This window comes from Prenolepis imparis, unplaced genomic scaffold, assembly GCF_030444845.1.
Source record: "Prenolepis imparis isolate NDT839.2.m4 unplaced genomic scaffold, iyPreImpa1.0 SCAF_5, whole genome shotgun sequence".
NCBI lineage: Eukaryota > Metazoa > Arthropoda > Insecta > Hymenoptera > Formicidae > Prenolepis > Prenolepis imparis.
Window position 1 is genome coordinate 8,592,673 of NW_028141163.1, and position 22,752 is coordinate 8,615,424.

The 22,752-nt window shown below is 33.5% G+C and overlaps 1 protein-coding gene across 5 annotated transcripts; it reads left to right on the forward strand.

Annotated features, from left to right (window-relative positions):
* The first annotated feature begins 84 nt into the window (after nt 1-84).
* On the forward strand, nt 85-17,561 carry LOC145935908 (uncharacterized). Of its 5 annotated transcripts, XM_083037686.1 has the most exons (11): nt 85-361; nt 2,105-2,278; nt 2,423-2,800; nt 2,966-3,318; nt 3,690-4,455; nt 4,800-4,908; nt 6,136-6,264; nt 6,555-15,024; nt 15,605-15,768; nt 15,874-15,928; nt 16,438-17,560. In XM_083037686.1, exons 2-11 carry the CDS (start codon nt 2,111-2,113, stop codon nt 16,460-16,462), a joined length of 10,617 nt encoding a protein of 3,538 aa, XP_082893812.1. In that variant the 5' UTR covers nt 85-361; nt 2,105-2,110; the 3' UTR covers nt 16,463-17,560. The 5 variants fall into 5 exon arrangements, with proteins under 5 accessions (XP_082893812.1, XP_082893811.1, XP_082893813.1 ...); XM_083037685.1 differs by lacking the exon at nt 85-361 and having other exon boundaries at nt 2,057-2,278; nt 16,438-17,561; XM_083037687.1 differs by lacking the exon at nt 85-361 and having other exon boundaries at nt 2,057-2,278; nt 4,800-4,866; nt 16,438-17,561.
* The last annotated feature ends 5,191 nt before the right edge of the window (nt 17,562-22,752 follow it).

Sequence of the window (22,752 nt, forward strand, 5' to 3'; positions counted from 1 at the left end):
CGGCGAGGAACGGAACTACGGAACTTGGTCGGATAAATTTTATCGGAAGATAAAGAGGATTCCTAAGGAGTGAGGGATTTCGCCGCGACGCGACGTGGCGTCTCCAATTTCCAACCTCCAACCTATTTCCGGCTGTGAAAATATGGCACGGCGATAAGATATAAAGTCCATTTCGTCACGGATTTATGTAGAATTTTGTCGGCGATCGAGGATATAGATACCACAGGCTGTCTCGCCGGAGTATGTACGTTTGACGCGCCTTCGCTTGCAGCGTCGAAAGACTGCGATCGGTGACGAAGCGACCTAAATATGAGCAGCGACGCGTTACATTCCTGACACTTTGAGCAACGCCGAATAAAAGGTATGGATGGATATAGAAAATCGCTGCCGAGGCTGGTCCCCCTCGATCGTACGCTTCGTCGTTACTTGTCATCTTCCCTGATCGAACAGCTGATCGCGAGCTCGATTCTCTGCCGAATATATGTCATCGGATCCGCGCTTTCTTTCACGTGCGTCTTAGCATCGCGAGGACGTTACGTCACTTCGCTACGTGTTCGACAAAGTCGAGGATATACTATGATAGTTGTCCGTTTTCGATACATGAAGATTTTGAAACTCCCATCTCTTGATTTCGAGCTGTTTCGATCGTAAAACTTGCGACGATGGATATATCTTATATTTAGGGATGATATAATTTGACCAATTTGACACACTGGCTTACAATGATGATCTAAAGACTTACAGTTTTGTATTTAGATTGTCAATATTCGCAATTATTTGAGTTGGGTTTAACAAAGCTGATATGTATAACAGTTTATATATTATAAACTATATATTATTTTATAATATTTCTCTCTTCACTTTTTCAATATAATTTTCCATATACTTTGCACTACTATCATATTGTTTGACTTTATTTCAGAAAATTGAAAGTAAATGTGCAAATATATCAAAACACTCAAAACATTTTTATATCATTATTCTTTTTTCATTGTTGTAGGAATTATTAATACCTATATGTATATTTATTGCTGAAAGTAATTGTATCATTGATTAAAGATTATCCATTATTCATGTACAATACAATATGTAGATAACAAAAAGTTAAGGAATTTTTTATGTACAAGGTGTCTCATATAAGCATGGCTAATTCTTTGTTACCTAAATCAGAGAAAAGTATAAATTGGAACAAATAAAATTCAAATTCAAATTCTGTGTTAAAATGAACTGTGAACATAGCATCTCGTAAAAGTTTCGAATTATTCAAATGAATAGGCATTTTATTGTTTTTTTTTATTAATAAATGGTTGATATATTGTTATAATAAAAATTATGGTGTTTTAGTTAACAATAAGATGTGATTTAATGGAATTTATTCATGAAATATATATTTTATCATTTCAAATTTTACTTGTCAGCATAGTGTTAACTATTGAAATTTTACTTGTCAATATATTTTTTTGAATAGAATCTTACAACTTGCAATCAACTTTTTCTATGATATAATTAGCAGCTAATAAAAATAAATGATTAAAAAACACTGGATTAATTAAAACTATGAATAAAATATTTATAAATAATTATAGAAACAATAAGTTCTTGAATTTTTGTTTAACAATGGTATAACAAATAATAAGAGAAATGAAAGAAAATGATCACATGCAGCGATACCTCATCCTATAATGAATAAATTGACAATGTTTATACATTGAAAAAAATGGGATGTAAGATTTTTAATAATATTAATGTAGCACTTACATTTTTCTTTATTTTTTAATATTATTGCCACTTTTATTGTTGACACTCTTAAAGTAGAAAATTAAGCTGCATAGTATTTGTTGTGCTTGTACTGAGTATTTACATAGAAATGATGAGGGATGTGGAATGTTTGGTCTGCGTCGAGACTTAATGCAATTAGTTTACCTCAGTCTGAGCTCTATCCAATTAGATATAGAAAATGAGAGCAATAGGTGATACTGTGTTTTGCCATATTAGACAAATTTTCACTGCCATTGACTTTAACAGTTATCTATTGTCAAAGTGTATTGACAGTTAATTTATAAAACGAATAATGCACTGGTTTGTGTTATTTCTATTTGTACAGTGCATAATGTCAAGTGCATCGGAGGAACCATCGGATGTGATGGAAGGCAACATTCCTGAGGCTGTGGTACATACGAAAGAAACATGTGAACAGAATAAGAATCAACTGGAGTCCCTCAAAGAAATTATGATGAGGAATCAACAAAGTTTAAAAAAGAAAGAAGAAGAGGTCCAGGTAATATAAACTATGAAAGTAATATATTTCATAAATCTCATCTTTTGAAATATAAATTTTAAGATATAAATTTGCGGAAGATTAGAAAACAATACTTTCTTTTGATTATATGTATAATATATTTCTTATTTTTATATTTAAAAGGAATATGCACGAAGATTATCAAAGATCAAATCCAGAGCCAAATTGTCACGTCGTAGTAAAGAAGGAGCTTCATCATCTAAAGACACAGTGCATTCGCATAAGACTGAATCTTCAGCAAAGGATACGACAGATGATGCAATCGATGACATAAGTCAAGCAAAAACCCCAAAGGCAAAATCTTCTTTACTTCAACGAAAATTGGTGGAAAATAGGAAAGCATTCGAACAACGTAGTAAGGAATTGACGGAAACAAAACGAGTAATGGAGGAGAAAGTGGAGGCTATTAGGCAACAATTAGATGAAACAGATTTAGCAGCGGAAATACACAAGGATCAATTGGCTGTCACACCAATTAGGCCTCTTGTGATCACTTCAGATGTAAGTTTTACAATAGTTCTTTAAATATAATTTTTATTTCTAAATCTATCATTCTATAATTATTAACATATAACAAAAAGAAGAATATCACTTTTTGGAAAATAATTTTTAAAAATAATTTAATAAAAGTATGATAAAGTTTACATTTTCATGCTTTAATTTAAGGTGATGACAACAGTTCAAATTCAGGACATTCAAGAAAAAGAGAAAAAGATTGTGGATCTGAATAGCAAAATTGTCAAATTGGAAGCTACTATACTAGACCTTCAAGAAAATTTAAAGGAAAAGGATTCTGTGATTGATTCCAAAACGAAGGCGGTGACTCTTATGTCCGCGGATCTCTCTAGGAAGGGTAAAACGACATTGGACACTCTCGAAGATACGAAAGACGAAATGCGAACAATGCAGGAAAATTTTATCCTGATTGAAACTTCGTTGAAAGATAAGAATGTCAGTTTGCTGAAACAATTGCAAGAAAGAGATAACAAAATATCAGAATTGGAACACACAATCAATAGGTAATATATTTCAATAATACATACATTATGCATTATAGAATTAAATAACTAACATAAGTGACATTTAAATTTAAATATTAAATATATTAAATATTTATTTCCAATTAAATGAAGAAATTTTGATGTTTGACAAATAGAAATTTTAAAATCTTTTTATGTTATTAAACAAAATTATGTTATAAATCAAATATTGTACAATTTCTTGTCAGTTAATATAATTTGATTATATATTGACATATATTAATATATAAAATATTAAATTTTTACCTTAATATAAGATATATATCTTAGTATATAATGATATCTTTCATTTAGAATTATCTTAAAATATTTCAGATATTTCGAATTATTTATTTTTTTATACCATTTAGATTTGAAGAGCAGTTTAAAGAACAGAAAATAGCTGAATCAGCAAGTGCGGATTTCTCGCGCTCCACTATGGATACTTTAGCGGAGACTAAAGATGCGATGAAGTCGATGCAGGAAAATTTCGTTCTTATTGAATCCTCATTGAAGTTGAAGAACGATAATCTTCTTCAGCAATTGGGGGAGTACGAAGTGAAATTGGTGGAAGCCAAAGAAAGAATTTTTCAGTTAGAATCGGGCGCCGGTATAGTGACTACACCAGCAGTCGAGGATTTACAATTTAGAATAGAGAAATTAGAGCAGAATAATCGACAGCTTCTCGACGAAAAGTACGAATTGCAAAAAAATGTTGCCGAGTTGCAGGACAAGATTATTGCTAACAAATCGATTCAAAATAATGGTGCAGTCATTGAGAAAGATAATAGAATAGCGGAACTTGAAAATTTCATAGAAGAACTTAAACAATCGAACGAATTTCTGAAAGAAGAATCGAAGACAGAGCTGCAAAAACAAGTAACTGAATTGTCATCTAGAAATGAAGAATATTCCAACAAGATTATAAACTTAGAGACACAAGTACATAAATTGGAAACAGAGAAGAATGATATGATATCAAAATTGTCAGCCGAGCAAATGACACCTAAAGAAGATGATATAGTGGTAAAGTTGACAAAGGAATTGGAAGATTTAAATAAAAGCATGATCAAATTAAAGGCCCAACACAGAAGTAAAGTGAAAAATCTGCAAAAACAATTGGAGGACTTCAAAACGGTGAGACTTTGTTACAACATTTCTATTTTCCATTTTGTAAAGATTTTGTAGATTTTGTGAAATATGACATAGAAATAAGAAGAAAATTAACGTTAAGAATTTAAAGAAGAAAATTATTAATATAATTATTAAAGATTGTAATTATTAAGAAATGACATAAGTTTTTATATATATTTTTACTTTATATATATATAAATTTTCTATAGAATAATTTTATTGAATATTTAATAGAAATGATTAGATAATCGTTTAGTTTTTTCTATGTGGACTATATATATTAATCAATTAAGATATTGCTTCTGTGCAGATATTTATGAAAATAGGAATATGTGCGTTGTATACAGGTATCCGATACGAATGCGGAACTTGTTAGATTGGGCAATCAAGTGGCATTATTGGAGGAGGAGAAAGGTAACCTTCAGCTGAGTCTGGTAGACTTTGACGAGCTTAAAGGTAGGAACCAGGACAAACGTTCTATCACCGACGTTTCCGTTGTCCTAGTTATATTATCGGATTTCCAATGCGATCTGTGTTAATATTTTTTTATCGAGACAGCCTATTTTCCACAGCCCTGTTTCCTTTATGAAAAGTATTTATGTCTTTTGCAACAAAATGATATGCGAATAAGCTGTAATGATAATTCATATCAACTTTATATTATTGAAAAATTTTATATATGAAAAAAACGTGATCGCGAGTATAGAAATATGAAATATATTGCACAAATTTTAAAATATTTTTTAAGGCTGATTTCTGGTGATGGAATCCTTTCTCTCGGCTAGTAGTTTTGTATGTTGTAATTATTGAAACGTTCACGGAGAATACTAATCAATGAAATTTTCTTGTGAATATTTATTGACAATTAGACATAACACATGGTACCTACTTTACTTGTCAAAGTTTGCTGCATATTTATCCATAGAAGTAGATTTATTTTTAGTATTTATCACACTTACATTTTCTTATTATTCTTACAAATAATTGATTAATTTGCATGAATTGCAATAATTATACTGTGAATTCTTTTCTTCGGCTTGTTTGCAATTGCAATTGCAATATCTGCTTTTATAATGAAATGAACAAAAGTTGAAAATACTTTGCACATATGACTAATTTTCGATCTACGTTATATGATGCTAACAATTAAATATAGAATAAATTAAATGAATTTGTGTTTGAAACTTTAAATGGATAGAAAGAAGGAATATTTTTTAAATAGAAGGAGATGTTCCTAAAAAAATACATGCCATTAGCAGATTTATGATTTTGAATAAATATAGAAAAGATATAATTTTTTAATAAAAATGTATATATTAATATGTACATGTGTATATAATTGTATAATAATATTATGCAGTGGATGTTTACGTGTGTGTGTAAAGAAATGAATTAGGTTTTATTTTATTTGCTCTCTTTGGAAAAACATGCTATTCAATATTTTTGCAATTTCTAACAATAAGATTAATGTAGCTGTTTAAACGTAATTAATATATTGCTCCAAGAATAATCTTTTGAAGCAATTTATAATGAGATAATTAACAGATTGTATAAAGAAAGAAATTTATCTTTTTTATCTTTGAAAAATTTGCTATGAGCACTTAATAACTGCTTGTTTTAAGTTTTATAAATATGAAACTGAAATTGCATGTATGTTATCGGCAAATTGTACGATCTGCACAGCCTCGGCAGGAGATTGGCAAGAACGTGTTGCTGACCTGGAAAGTAAGGTTTCATCTCAGACAAAAGAAATACAGATGCATATTGATGCAATCGCCACCTTAGAGAATCAAAAGTTAGATTTAACGCAAGGTAATTTGTCATATCAAATAGTCTATGCGGAATAAAATGTACAATCTGTATATAGGCAGATTAAATAATTTTTTTAATATCGAATTTTGTTATATTTTGATAGAACTATAGATTATAATCTATTCTGCTTTTTTTGATGGCATGTCTATTATTCTCTTTTTCTCTCCGTTGTGAGATGTTATTGATTAGAATACTTCTAAAATTCTACACATATAATATTATTTATTAGGTATTAAGAATTAGCATAAATTTATACTTTAGCAAAGGTAAAGTTACGTATCTTTTTTCAGAACTTCACACAGTGAAGCAGGAAGTTTTGGCGTTAGAAGCTGAAAACGCAGAGTCGGAGAATCTCAGAGTGACTGCAGAAATGAAAGTTGTTGAGCTGGAGGAACAATTGGAAGCTGCACACAAAGAACAGAGTGAAAATAAATTCGAATCTGTATCCGAGTCTGAATACCATGAGCTTCTGAAAAAGCTCGATGCTCTGACACAGGAAAATTCAGAATTATATAGTAAATTAAATAAAATGGAGGAGAAGGGCGCTTCGGATACCGGCTCGACAGAATCCTTTGAAGCCATTCAAGTAAACGACAGAAACGATCTTTTGAAAAAGATTGAAGATTTAGAACAGAAGAATAATGAGTTGACGCTCAAGCTAACGAAGTTGGAAGAGAGAGATGGTTCGCATGCTGGCTCGACGGAATCCTTCGAAACCATAAACGATGGGGATCGCAGTGAATTATTGAAGAAAATTGAACAGTTGACCCAGGAAAATAGTGATTTAACTATGAAGTTGAGCAGAATCGAAGAGAAGGGCTCGTCCGACACGGGTTCCACGGAATCCTTCGAACGTATTCCAGAGCACGACAGTGTGACAAAAATTGAATTACTTACCCAGGAGAATAACGAGCTCGTTATTAAACTTACGAAACTGGAAGAACAGTTGAGCCAAATAGAGTGCGGCGCTCAGTTAAGTATCTCTAAGATTGACAGTAGTTTAGAGACACTTAAAGATGATAACAGCTCGGGATTGCAAGTTGAGACGCTCACGCAGGAAAATGACAATTTAATGGCAGAGATTGCTAAGCTCAAGATGCAAGTAGGAGATCTTGCGGAAGAAAATAACAGGCTGCAGGATCGTATAGAAACATTGACAACGGAGAATACTGAATTAGTTATAAATCGCACAAAATTAGAGGAACATCTCGAAGCGCAAATGTCTCAAATGTCAGTTCAGATAATAGAATATACTGATCAAATAAAAATTTTAGTGGATAGACAACAAGTCCTTGAAAAGGAGCTGACACAATTGCGAGAAGCTTCCGTAGAGCAGTCAGTTAACATAACGTCATGTGAGACTGATGACGCAAAGTCTAAAATTGTGACATTGGAGAAAGACAATGCGCAGATGATAATGACCATTTCACAGCTTGAAGAACATATCAACAATCAGAAAGAAGAATTGAGTAAAATTACTAGAGAGAAAGAAGAGTTGAATCTAAAGTTGGAACAGATGACTTGTGATGATTTCTCTAAAGAAAGATTGGAGCTCATTGATAAATTGGAGCAATTGAATCGAGAGAAGGAGAGTGTAGTTTATGAGAGGCAGGAGCTGCATGAGCAAATTAGCACTCTCTTACAGAAATCATCTGACGAAATGTCAGAGACGCGAAAGATGGAGGAAGCTGCTTGCGAGGAATCCCAAACTGTAATTGTTGCATCTTTGGAGGAAAAACTTGAAAATAGCAAAGTATTAATCGTAGAGTATAAAAATCAGGTGGAAGAGATGAATATGAAACTGCAAAGCATGGAGGCAGAATTGCAGAAAAAAGTCAAACAATTGCTGGATTACGAGGTATCAGATGAAAGAATGGAGAGTTTGCAACGCGAATTGAAGGACATGTCTGTCACCGCAGAGGAGTGGAAATTCAAATATGACGATATGCAAGTAAAGATGCAAGCTCTAGAGCAAGGTAAGATCTCTATAGAGGAAGCCTTTAAGACGTTGGAAAATGATAATAAGGAATTGTTAGAAGCGATAAAGGAAAAGGATGCAGCAACTTTTACTTTACAAGAACAATTTCAAGTTACTATAAATTCGCTCGAAACAAGATTACAGGATGAAATGGCGAATGTAACTGCAAAAGAACATGAAATCACGGTCTTGAAAGCAGAGATTGAGAAGAAAGAACAAGAATTGCATACCAAATATGCTCAGTTGCAAAATGGAATGATTACTATGGACAGTTTGCAAGACGAGTTGAACAGTTATTCAATCAAGCTTAAAGAAAATGAAGCTACTCTATCGTCATCATTGGCAGAGATTGTGAGACTCAATGATATAATAAGGCAGAAAGAAGAGGATGTTCATACTCTAAAAAATAATATTAGCAAAATTACTGAAGTATTAGAACAGTCTAAGTCTTTAGAAGAATTTAATGAAATATTAGAGAGTTTGCGAAATAAAGAAACAAATTATATCGAGTTACAGGATAAGCACGAAGAAGTCTTAAGAGAAAACAGTGAGTTATTGCAAAAGATTGAAGATATATCAAAGGATAATGAGAATATTAAAAATGAATTAATTAAGAAAGAACAGGAAATCGATAATTTGCTTATGGATAAAAAGAATTTGGACGTACAAATTGAAGAAATCAAGAACGATAAGACTGAAACTGAAAAGCAACTTTGGGAATTGCAAAAAATTTTGGACAATCAAACTATATATGCTGAAAGCATACAATCAGAGCTGACGAATGAATACAAGCAGATGGAACGGCTTAGAATCAAGCATACGGAGGAAATGGAAATGATGAAAACAAAATTAGAAGAGATTATGGAAGAATTAATCGAGAAACTAAAGGAAAATGAGGCTGTAAACGCTGAGTTAGAGAAAAAGAATGAATTACTTGATAAAAGTGTCACAGAAGAGATGAAGACTATCTTGGAGAGCAAAATCACGGATCTGGAAGAAAAGCTTTCAGAATCGGAAAATAAACTTCAGATGCAATCTGAAAAGATGAAAAAGATTGTGGCGACTTTCAATAAAAAGAAAATAGCATGCCAAGAACTTGAAGCACGCGTTGCCGAGTTGGAGGAGAAGTGGACGACGGAAAAGGACGAGAAAGAAGTTAAAAACAAACAGATACAGGAGGTAGAGATTTCCATGCGGGAAAAGGACAACAAGATCGCCGACCTGGAAGAGAAATTGTTGCAGACGAAGAACGATACTGCGGAGGCTCTCGCGAATTCTGAAAAATTCGCAAAGGAATCGGCCAGTTTGAAGGAAAAGATGGCAGTGCTGATGGAACACAACACGGAGATGGGTGAGGAGATTGAGAGGCAACGCGCAGAAATAGAATGGATCTCTCTTGAAATGGCGGCGGAGAAAACGGCGAAGGAACATATTACTTCAAAATATGAATTCTATAAACAAACTACAAGCAAGGAAAACGAGCAAAAACAACTAATTCTAGATGAGGTAAAAGAAGAGGCGCGAGAACTGAGTGTGCGTATGCAAGTGATGGAGACCGAATACGTGGCACAGCTTGCCACGATAAAGAATTTGCAGGCGGAGAACGGCCTCCTATTGTCCAAACAAACGCAGATCAACGAGAAACTGGAAAATGCCGAGAAGGAATCGGAAGAGCGTCATGTGCTGATCGAACAGTTGCAAAAAGAGATTGCGACTATGACTATGGTAGCTGTGCAACCTCCGGAACAGGATGTGAAAGAGGATGACACAGAGAGGCAGCATTGCGACCATTCCGAGCAGTGTCAAAATTATGTAAAAGCGTTAGAGGCACGTTTACAGGAGCGTCAAGCGGAGATTGAAAATCTAAATAACGAGCTGGCTAATTCATACGGCAATATCGTGTTACTTCACGATCAGTCTCAGAGATACAACGATATGATGATGCAAGAGCGTATGAATGCTCAGGAGCATTTTAATCAGTCACTTCTGGACCAAACAAATACGTTGCAACAAGAGATCGATGCCTTGAGAACGCAAAAATCCATGAACGAGCAGAAAATGTCGGAATTGAAGTCTGAGTTGGAAGAATATAAACGTAAGAACGAAGAAGGCAAAAATGAAACTCCGGAAACAGCTGGGATTCTTGATACAACTACTATTACTTTGGATGCTGACAAGAAAGAAATAGAGCGATTGCAGAGTTTATTAAACGAGAAAGAGAATCAATGTTCTGAGCAGGTGAAAGAAATTAATCTTTTACTGAAGAATATAGAAGAAGGGAAGTTGCATAACCAAGACTTACAGAATCAATTTGAGAATTCACAAGGCGAGTTGAAGAGGGTAGAACATCTTTTTTCTGAGAAGAACGCGCAGCTGGAATCATTAAATGCGGAATTGGACAAAGTGACTTCTCAATTGAATGAACTCAAAGTTTTGCAGGAACAGTATAATATCACTCGAGCGGAATTGGAAAGATTACGGCAATTTGTGATCGAGAAGAATGCGCAGGCAGACTCATTGATTACAGAATTGAATGCCGTAAATCAACAAATGACTATGCAGTCGCAACAACATGCGGATGTAGAAAATAATCTGCGAACAGAGATCTCACTTAAAGACGTTGAAATAGTTTCGACAAGAGAAGAATTGGCTTCCACGACAGAAACTGTGCAAACATTAATAACGGAACGAGATCAGCAAAATCACACCTTGGAAACGTATAAACTTCAGATTAATAATTTAGTAGCAGAAGCGAGGAATGTCAACGATGATGATTCAATACGAGAAACGTCTACGAGTCAGCGCAACCTACAGATTGAATTGGAGAACGCTTTACGAGAGAGGGATCAGGCACAAGCGCTCATCGCGAATCTCACACAAGCTTTAGATGATTCACAACAGAGTCTTCAGGAATTGAGAATATATAGAGACAGTTTATTCGTTCAACAAGAATTAGGACAAGTTCTTACAGCTATCAAAGAACCGATTAGTCAACAAGAATCCGTACAATCTGCACAAGCTCCTATTGAAAAAGAAATACAAGACATTCAGTTAGATATCGGTTTAGGCTGGGATCAGGACTCGTCTGAGCCGCTTAATGTCGATGAAGAAGCATGGGGTTGGAATACGGAGGACGCTCAATTAATTAACGAGCCCAGTGTGATTCCATTAATCCCGAGCGTCGAAACGCAATTACGCGTGCAAGTAGAAGACTTGCAAGACAGAATAAAAAATCTGGAAGTGCAGAATGCTAAGATCGCCGAAGAGAATAAAGCGGCACAGATAAAGAGTGCTAAATTGGTGAAGAAGTTGAAGGAGTACAAGGCACAGGTAGAGAGCTTGCAACAACAATTGAAAATGCAAAAGCAGGCTGGCAGCTTTTTCGATCTGGATACGGCAATCGAAGAGGAATTGAAAACGCAGATCGTCAACTTGGAGAAAGCTCTTAACGAAATTAAAGAGGAGAAGAAAAATATTATTACTGAGAAAGAGGCTTTACTGAAACGACTTGATGTAATAACGTCGGCTAATGAAAGATACATGGAGATGAAGGAAAGACAGGATATGGAAGTTGAGGTATTGCGTATTCAGAATAAGGAACTGAATAATAAAGTGCAATCCTTAGAGTGGCGATTACAGGAAAATGCAACTGATGTAGAAAATATCGCCTCTTTTTCACAACATGAAGATCAGATTGATCCGTCACATGAAACCGATAAATCTATCGCACATAATCAGACTCAGAAAAAATCAGTGGAATCTGTCGACAACTTTGAAGAGATGTCGAAAAAGTACAAGGAGGAAATAGACGATTTGAAAGACGAATTGGAAGCGCTCGGGGCAGAAAACGAACAGTTGCAGCACTTTTTAGAAGAACAAAAAGCGGTGATAGCGAATTTAGAATCGAAGAATATTGATGATAACTCTGGAGAATTTCGAGAAAAGTTAGATACGTTGAATAACGAAAATGCGGCACTTCAAAGCGCTTTAAACAAAAGCAAAGAAGAATACGACATGCTGAGGAAGCAGTATGAACAAAGTCTAATAGATGCGAATGATCAAGTGGCAGCGATGCGACAAAACAGCGATTTCCTTAAAACTGAATTTATGGAGAAAATAGATAGATTAGAAGCGGAGATAAATAATTTACAGACGAATAATTTACAAGTTTTGAAAGAGAAGGAAATTTTGGAAAGCAAGATCAATGCTCTAATGAATTCAGAGGAAAAACTTTCGACCGTCAATACATCTTTAATAGAAGTTACGGAGTTGCTTAATATCAGAGTTCAAGAAGTCGCTGATTTGAAGCAAGAGCTTCAAGTCCAGTATGTGGAAAGACAACAAGCCGAAGCAACGCTACAATCGGAGACACAAAATTTGACAAAAGAACTAGACGAGAGGAAACAAGAATTTGGAGCTTTGAAGGAAGCATTTACCAACAAAGAACACGAGCTAATACAGCAAAGGAGTGTAGAAACAATGAGTACTATCATCAGTGAAGCTACTCAAGAATTAGTCCAGAAGCATGCGATAGAGATCGAGGAGAAAGATAAGGAACTGCGCGATTTAATGGAAAAGTTAACGGCGATGCAAACGACGATCGATGAATACACCTTGAAATTGCAGGATAGCGCGGCCAAGTTGGAGACGCAACAACAACAGATCGTATATTTGAAGGAGGATCTGACGGAACGAAATTCAATAATCGGAGCTACTCAAGCTGACGCGAATTTGTTGAACGAAAAATTGCGGGAGAAACAACAGGAGTTGATACAATATGAGGAGGAGAAAACGAAGCTCACAAAAAAAATAGAAGAATACTTAGCCGACATCCAACATCTGCAGATTCAATTGAACGCCACAGAGACAACCGCGATCGATCTACAAGAGTGCAACTCGTATATTCATAATTTGCGGCAAGAAATTCAAGTTTTAAGATCGGAGAAAGAATCGATCTTGTTGCAGTACGATCAAGAGATGAAGGCATGTCGGACTCGTCTGGAAAGCGATAAAGAGCAGATCGATGCTTTAAGGCAAGATTTGCGAGAGAAGACCGAGCAGTTGCATTACGTGAATACAGAATTGTGTGCTAAGGAGAATGATTTGGAAGGAATCAGAGCCATGATGTATGACAAAGATTCTTTGCTGGAGATCGTGAGTCAAGAATTGAATGGAAAACGAGCCGAACTGGAGAGACTGCGCGATGAACAGTCGCAGAATTCCCAGCTGATAGACAGTCTTCCTGCTTTTAAGAGAGGCAAGGACGATGATGCGGAGTTGCAAAATACTATAGACGAGCTAAAGGCACAGATGGAAGCTAAACAGCAAGAACTGGAACATTTGAAGTACGTTTTGAGCGAAAACACGTATCCTGCAATCATTCAGCAAATGCAAGACAGAATTAATTGCCTGTATAATGAGAAGGCTACATTGGAAGCTTCCTTGCAAGCGGCTGCGCAGACTTTGACGGAGAAGCAAGAGCAAGTCAATGTTTTGACGCAGCGCATTAACGAGCAGAATCAGGAACATATTTCCAAGGAGGAAGTCAGTTCGTTTTCCAGAGACCGAAGATCAGCGCATGATCAAGAGGAGATCGTCACGCTGCAGAACGAGCTGCACGTGAAGGAACAAGAAATTAACGAACTCAAGTATGTTATAGCCGAGAAAGACTCGCAATTGTGTCTGCAAGCCAGTATGGAGCCGCAATCGGATGACTTCGAACTACGTGAAAGCATGCAGAGATTGACGGGAGAGTTATACGGCAAGGAGCAGGAAGTGCGAACGTTAAAGTCGACTATCGTGGAGTTACAAGAGAAAATCTCGCATCTTAAAGAATTTGAGAGACTCTCCGAGGAGAATAGAAACGCCATCGAGAGGCTAATTTCGGAAAAAGAGCAGATCCGCATCGAGGCTGAAGAGTTTCTGAATAACGAATTGCAGAAGAAAGAATCCGAGATCAATGAAATAAAGCAGAGGCTATCGGAGGAAAATCAAAAGTTACTTGCAGAACTTCAATCGAAGGACAGCGATATCGAGAACCTTAAGACGCAGATGAAACAGTTGCGAATAACTGCGGATGATCGGAGCATTAAGCTGTCGCAAAAAGAGAACGCATTGATGCATACAATCGACGACCTGGCGGAAAAGGAAAGAAGACTGGCCGAGCTGAGCATCACCAAAGACGCTGAACTTCACAACTTGAAGATGCAGATTCTCGAAAAGGAGGCACGTATAGAAGAACTCTCGGCGCTATCCGCTGAAGAGGAGAAACAATTGGACGAGCTGAGGCATACATTGGCGACCAGGGAGACAGAGGTGAACAGGCTGAAGGAATTGTTAGAGCAGAAGGTATCCGAATACGAAATGATACAGAACGCCTTGAAGAAAGACGTGTCCGTCATCGAGGCTGCGACCCCGAAGAGTTCGGAAACCGTTCAAATGCCCGACAACGAGCAGAGCACTTCCAGCGAGTTGGACCTCGCATTATACATGCTTCATCAGAGAGACGTCAGATGCGAAGAATTGACTCACGAGCTGATGCAATTGCTCGAAGAGCGTGATACGTTGCAGCTGCGATTGTCCAATGCGATTCGAATAAACGAGGAATTGAGGAGGATAGGTAGCGCCGAAGCGAGCCCAACGAAAGACTTATCATCGGCCTCACAAGCGGTGATCGAACCCGTCGTGGAACAACCTTCACCTTCGAAGTCTGAGGGACCAGTCGAGCTCGCGAAAGAAGCCATCGATATTCCGATCGAGGACAAGGAAGCTCTTGCACTGAAGTAAGTAAAATTTCGTAATTACAGTACACTCTATTTGTACATCCATTTAGTATCTTGTAATCAATTTGCAGAAAAAGATCCGAGTATATTTATATCTCACGTTTAGTGCTAGTTTCTGTAATTCGGTTCATCCAATATAACCAATTTTAATGCTATCGATGATTATATTTAATGCCAAAAGTCGACGCGAGTATAGATTTTCTAGTATATAGTATATTTGGAAAAAAAATTTTTTTTGAGCGAGGTAGACAGTTTTTTTTTTATAGTCAAGTCGAGGCTTTTCGTCTAGGATTAATCAAATTTTTCTTCGTCCTAGTCGCTGCTACGTTATACTCCATGAACAATGATGACCTCGCTTTAGAGAATACAAGTTTTTAATTAAGATCATTGCGTAAAGTCGGAATTATTTTGCCGATCAGTAGAAATCGAATGCTTCTTCGTAGATTGTCTGTCCTGCAAAGTTCAAGTAATGTTGAAGAATGAAAAATAATTTCGTCCTTCAACAGGATGTTCAAATGCCTTGCTCACCATATCTTAACTCGCTTGCAGCTCGATATAAGCTAGATTCTTCTCCCTTTAGATTGTCGCAGTTGCATTCGGTCAGTCATGCCAAGGACGTACGATTAAAGGACGAACGGGAGTTAAGGCATACGCAACAAATGTCCTTGTTAGCGCACAGAGATGTTTTAAGTACATTGCCACCTGAAGCAGCCGCGAGGCTGGTCAACGCTAATTACACGCTCTGTAGGTATTCCTTGATAAGTATACAATAGTTAGTAAACATATCAAATATATAAAGCTGCGTATTAGTGCGAATGGCAAATTAATGAGTTGATATTTTGTTTACAGCTCGAGATGTTCAGAGTCAGTCGAGTGTGCTTTTGAATTGGTTGTGGGGCAAGAGGTAAATTAGGAATATATTATAAAATATATATATATTTTATAGCTTATTATTTTTATATAAAATCATGGTGGCGATCTATTGATTCTATTATTTTCCAATTTTATATACATGTAGCATTATAATTTTTCAGAGTTTTAATAATTTTATATAAGTTTTTATTGTTACATAGGTATACCTACATATATTATATATTAAATAATCAATTTTTTAAATTGAAAGTTTGACAAATTTCACGATTTTAACTCTAGAATTACAATTAAACATTTTTAAATTTATTTTGTATATGTTTCACTGTACGCATTATTGATAAGATCTTATAATTTTAGAATTACAAATTTTTAATTATGCAGATAATTGCTTCTGAGATCGTTGGTGTCCTTTTGTTTTCAATTTCATCAATCGTACATTCATTATTTTGTTAATCTTTTTCTATAGTTTAAATTCATAGATCATACGCGATTAAATGTATATGAATAAATAAAATATCGATATGTGATTTGTAATTTCAGCACGCCGAAGGTGGTGCACATGTGATGAACGAATAGCGGGAGTCAAACGGCCAACGTTTTTGCCTTCTGAAGACATTCCTGCCAAGTGCCAACTGCCAAGACTTATTTCTGCAGTTAACTAATGTATAACGGAGCGATCTGTGTATTTTTCAGAAATTGTTTAATCATATGCTAACGATTATGAGGATATTATTTTGCAAAAGTATTGCTTGACAAAATATTGTCAGGAAAGAAATATTTTTCAAATTATAGAATATACAGAACATAGAAGTAGATAGATAGTGTTCTTTCTCGGAAAAGTCGCTCCTCTTCGAGAAAGAAAAGAATGTATAAGGAGCAGATTTACATGTATCATAATATTGTACAGCCGAGATGCGTGGGATATATACGATGGAATCTAAAATATTTTAGACAATATTTTCTGTTCTTTTTTTATTCGATGACTACATTATTTATAGCAATGCGCATGCAATGCAATATACATATGTGTCAAAGTTATGTTGGAATATTTTTCTTTGCGTTTTTCTTGAATGTGTGTATCTCTATCGAAAAGTTATATATTTTGTCAATTTTTTTCATGTTAATATTTAATAATTATGTATTTTTTCTGTGTGAATTATCTATGATTGTCTTCCGGCTTATTGATGCAATTATGATAGTACTATTATTAGTCATACATCGAATGGAAGCTAGACGAATCATAGATAATGCAGACGTAATTCGTGATAATTGTAAATTATTCAATCATTCTATTTCGATATAAAATTTTGTACAGAGAAAGAAAAATGTCAATAAATAAATAAAATATGAGAGAAATTATTTAAAGAATTACAAATTACAAAGTGTAATGTAGTCTTTTATTGCGCGTGTTATGTATCCTTAAAATTGCATAAAATATTTTGTGATGAAATTGTGGATTTACGCCATGCAAATGCGTATTCCTGGGCGAGAGAAAACAGGTCGTTATCTATACATCTGTGCTTATAATCTACGGCATAAATATTTATATATATTATCGGGATTACATATATAATCTGAAATAAAAGAAATAAAAGATGACAATATTATTATCTCATAATTCAAGTATAGTCAGCTACTCGGTAATTTTGAAATCCGTAAAATTAGAGAGGAAAAGAAAATATAAATATATTTTTAGATATAAAGAAAATATTTTATCTATATTGTGTTGTGCACACACGAGCTTCTCAAAATATTGATCGCTTTAATTCTAAGGTAATTTTAAATAAAATTAAGCTTCATTTTTTTTATAGAATTAAATAAAGAAGATAATTATAAAATATAATTAATGTAATTAATATAAGACATTAATATAAAAGAAAGGTAAGTATAAAAAATTGATAAATGCGCTGTTCTGAATGAATAATTCAATTTTCGTGTGAATAGGATATGCATTGCGCGCGATTTACTAACATAGATACACATGTTCTATTATGTGTGTGTATTCTTTTTTTTTCTTTCTTTTTAGAACAATTGTCAAAGGATATATAACAGTGTCTTTTATCATAGAAACTGCAATATTTTCATAATTTTGATTGCGTTTTTAATTATGCTTAAAACGTTGCGTTTATCTTTATGCTTTGATTGCAATGCATGCATAAAAATATGTGAATTAATTATGCAATGCATAAAAATTCATTATTTAAATCTTTAATAGAGAGAAGAAAAAAAAATAGAAATTTCTACAAGAATCTTTAGATCAAGATATCTGCACTTCCATTAGATTCCCGCGTCTGTATACATCCACCACATTACATGTCTCGCGTGAGACTGATCGCAAGACTGAGCAGCCGTGTCGCCAAGCACACCCCACACATCCGCCACGCTGCGCGTCTCGCGCGGAACTGATGAAACTGATCGTCAGATCGTCAGTCTCGCAATCGAAGAGTCAGTCTCGCGCGAGACGCGCAACGTGGTGGACGTGGGGGGTATGCTTGGCGACTCGACTGCTCAGAGTGTTGCGATCAGTCTCGCACGAGACGTGTAGCGTGGTGGATGTGTACAGACGTGCGAATCTAATAGAAGCGCAGATATTTTGATCGAAAGATTCTATTAGAAAATTCTATTTTTTTTGTTCTCTGCTAAAGATTTAAATGATGAATTTTTATGCATTGCATAATTAATTCACATATTTTTATGCATGCATTGCAATCAAAGCATAAAGAAAATATATATATATTAATTAATTATGCAATGCATAAAAATTGAGTATTTAAATCTAAAACGAAAAGTGCGAATAAAAAAAAATAGAATTTTCTATAAAGATTTTGATAATCGAGATAATCACAACGTCGAGATTAATTATGATTTTATTGACGAAAGGATTTATTAATATTTTTTGATAGAAATTAGCTACTTTAAACTCGGTTAATATTTTTGACAGTTATCAGCTATTTTTTGTCAAAAAATATTAGTCGAGGATAAAGTATTATAACGTATTATTTACAACATATTACTATTTTAATTTTTTAATATATTATTTTAAAATTTAATTTTTAACATATTATTATTTTAAAATTTAAGTAGCAAATTAACGCTTTATTAATATTTTTGACATACATCAGTTGATTAAAGATTAAAGCATTTAATTTGCTAATTAAATTTTCGGTAAAAATTGGTAGGTATATCATTAAATTTAAATAGAAATTTTTGGCTCTTAGATAAATATTCACCCTTAATTATCTTATAAATTATGATAATTAATTTGATAAATCTGATTAATTTCACCACGTTTTTGTGCATGTTTGAGTGCATTTTTATGAAAAATTTAACTCCGGGTTAATTATTTCGTTATTCAAGTATTATTGTACGATACGCCAATCGTTCTATCGTCCTATGTAGAAATAAAAATATTTCTTTTAACAATGGATCAATATTAATACTTAATGCGATTTGATAGTATTCAACCATGCCCAAAAATAATTTTAAAAAAACCCATCTCGTTTAACTAATATTCACTCTAATTAGCTGATTAATTATGATAATTGATTTGGGATGAATCTGATCAATTTAATTTCATCTATGTGAAACTTTTAATGCATTTTTACAAAAATTTAACTTCATTTTGATTATTTCATTATTCAAGTTATAACAGATTCATCTTAAAACAAATATTATAATTTTTAGTTAATTAAGGGTGAATATTAATTAAGCAGAATGGGATTGATTTTAAATTATTTTTGGACATGGTTGGATATTATCAAATCGCATTAAATTTAGGTGTTAAAATTGATCCACCGTTAAAAAAAAAGTTTTTATATAAGACGATATATCGATAGGCGTCATACAACTTGAATAACGAAATAATTAAGCTGGAGTTAAATTTTTGATAAAAATGCACTCAAACATACATAAAGCTGAAGTTTAATTTATCAAAAACATCCCAAATTAATTATTATAATTAATTATCTTATTAAAGTTAAATAATAATTATTCGAGAAGATTCTCAATTTAAATTATTTGATATGCCTATCGAGTTATCGATTTATATAGAAATAAAATCATTTTTTTGACGATGGATTAATTTTAAAACATAATGCGAATTGACATGACCCAACTACGCCTAAAATTATTTTAAATAAATCCCATCCTGCATAATTAATATCCTCACTTAATTTGTCAATTAAGTATGATAAGTGATATGGGATAAATCTAATTTAAATAACTTCATCTTTGAGCATGTCGGAGTGCATCTTCACCAAAAATTACGTTTTAGCTTAATTATTACTTTATTAAAATTATATGATATGCCTATATTTATCGATTTTTGTATAAATACATTTCTATTTGACGATTAATCAATTTTAAGATTTAAAGAGAATATGATTTATTTAACTTCATCTTTGTGCACGTTTTGTGCATTTTTATCAAATATTTAACTCCAGTTTGATTATTTCGTTATTCAAGTAATATCAGATTCATTCAAAACAATTATCAAAGATTTCAGCTAATTAAAGAAAAATATTAATTAAGCGAAATAAGATTGACTTTAAATTATAATTTTTGGGTATGGTTGGATACTATGAACTCGTATTAAGTAAAATTAATACATTGTTAAAAAAAATGTTTTTATTTCTATATAGGATGATAGATAGATAAGCATATCACATAACTTTAATAATCAAGCTGGAACTTAAATTTTGAAAATAAACTAAAATATGACCAAAGATAAAGTTAATTTGAATAGATTTATTCCGAATATTTTTAAAAAAGCCAAAAATTAATCGATTGTCTTTTTTAGTAGTATATTTTATACAGATTACTATTATACCCCAAACAGATTCGAGCGTACAAAATTTTTGGTTTAATACACAAGGTATAACTCTTTGCTATATAGGGTTCGCGTTAATAAAGTATCGAGTTTTAATATTATAAAAAGAGCAAAAAATTAATTGAATGTTTTTTTTAATAGTACATTATATGCAGACTATATACAGAATTATTTCTGCACCAAATAGATTCGAGCCTCCACATTTTTTCATTTAATACATATATGAATCCGAGTTTTAATAGGTTGGTGGCTATAAAGTATCAATTTTTAATATTTTAAAAAGAGCCAAAAATTAATCTATTTTATATTTTAACAGTACATTGACTACACATAATGATGGTACCATCATCATACCAGCCTAAAAACTTTTTGTTATAATATACGTAAAATGAATCCGCGGAGTATGGGGTCCGCGGCTTAAAAGTTTTAATTTTCAATATTTTAAAACGCGCCAAAAATTATTCTTTCAGATATTTTAACAGTAAAAAGTCTACACATTATGAAGGTACCATCAGAATACCAGCCTACAAACCTTTTGGTATAATACACGTAATTTAATTGTGCGCAAATTTTTTAATTAAATAAACATAAAATAAGGTTGCGTCGCATAGGGTCAGCGGTAAAAAGTATCGATTTCCAATATTTTAAGACGAGCCAAAAATTCATCGATTATACATTTTAATAGTACATTGATTACAGAATCTTTTGGTACCAAGCAGACACCAGCGTACAAATTTTTTAATATGATAAACATAAAATAAGGATGCGTCGCACAGGGTCCGCGTCAAAAAGTATCGATTTCTAATATTTTAAGACAAGCCAAAAATTCATCGATTATACATTTTAATAGTACATTGATTACAGAATCTTTTGGTACCAAGCAGACACCAGCGTACAAATTTTTTAATATGATAAACATAAAATAAGGATGCGTCGCATAGATTCAGCGGCAAAAAAGTATCGATTTCCAATATTTAAAGACGAGCCAAAAATTCATCGATTATACATTTTAATAGTACATTGATTACAGAATCATTTGGTACCAAGCAGACACCAGCGTACAAATTTTTTAATATGATAAACACAAAATAAGGATGCGTCGGACAGGGTCCGCGTCAAAAAAGTATCAATTTCTAATATTTCAAGACGAGCCAAAAATTCATCTATTATACATTTTAATAGTACATTGATTACAGAATCTTTTGGTGTCAAGCAGACACCAGCGTACAAATTTTTTAATATGATAAACATAAAATAAGCATGCGTCGCACAGGGTCCGCGTCAAAAAAGTATCAATTTCTAATATTTTAAGACGAGCCAAAAATTCATCGATTATACATTTTAATAGTACATTGATTACAGAATCTTTTGGTACCAAGCAGACAACAGCGTACAAACTTTTTCATTTGCTATACATAAATTAAGGATGCGTCGCATAGGGTCAGCGGTAAAAAGAATCGATTTCCAATATTTTAAAGCGAGCCAAAAATTCATCGATTATACATTTTAATAGCACATTGATTACAGAATCTTTTGGTACCAAGCAGACACCAGCGTACAATTTTTTAATATGATAAACATAAAATAAGGATGCGTCGGACAGGGTCCGCGACAAAAAAGTATCAATTTCTAATATTTTAAGACGAGCCAAAAATTCATCGATTATACATTTTAATAGCACATTGATTACAGAATCATTTGGTACCAAACAGACAACAGCGTACAAATTTTTTAACTTGATATACATAAAATAAGATGGCGTCGCATAGGGTCAGCGGTAAATAGTATCGATTTCCAATATTTTAAGACGAGCCAAAAATTCATCGATTATACATTTTAATAGTACATTGATTACAGAATCTTTTGGTACCAAGCAGACACCAGCGTACAAATTTTTTAATATGATAAACATAAAATAAGGATGCGTCGCATAGATTCAGCGGCAAAAAAGTATCGATTTCTAATATTTAAAGACGAGCCAAAAATTCATCGATTATACATTTTAATAGTACATTGATTACAGAATC

What these genes read in the sequence shown, in the direction of transcription:
- LOC145935908 (XM_083037685.1), top strand. Translation starts at nt 2,072, where the DNA reads ATGCACTGGTTTGTGTTATTTCTATTTGTACAGTGCATAATGTCAAGT. An exon ending in CTCTTGTGATCACTTCAGAT is followed by an intron (nt 2,801 to 2,965) that starts GTAAGTTTTACA and finishes CTTTAATTTAAG; the next exon opens with GTGATGACAACAGTTCAAAT. An exon ending in AAGGAAGCTCTTGCACTGAA is followed by an intron (nt 15,025 to 15,604) that starts GTAAGTAAAATT and finishes TTCTCCCTTTAG; the next exon opens with ATTGTCGCAGTTGCATTCGG.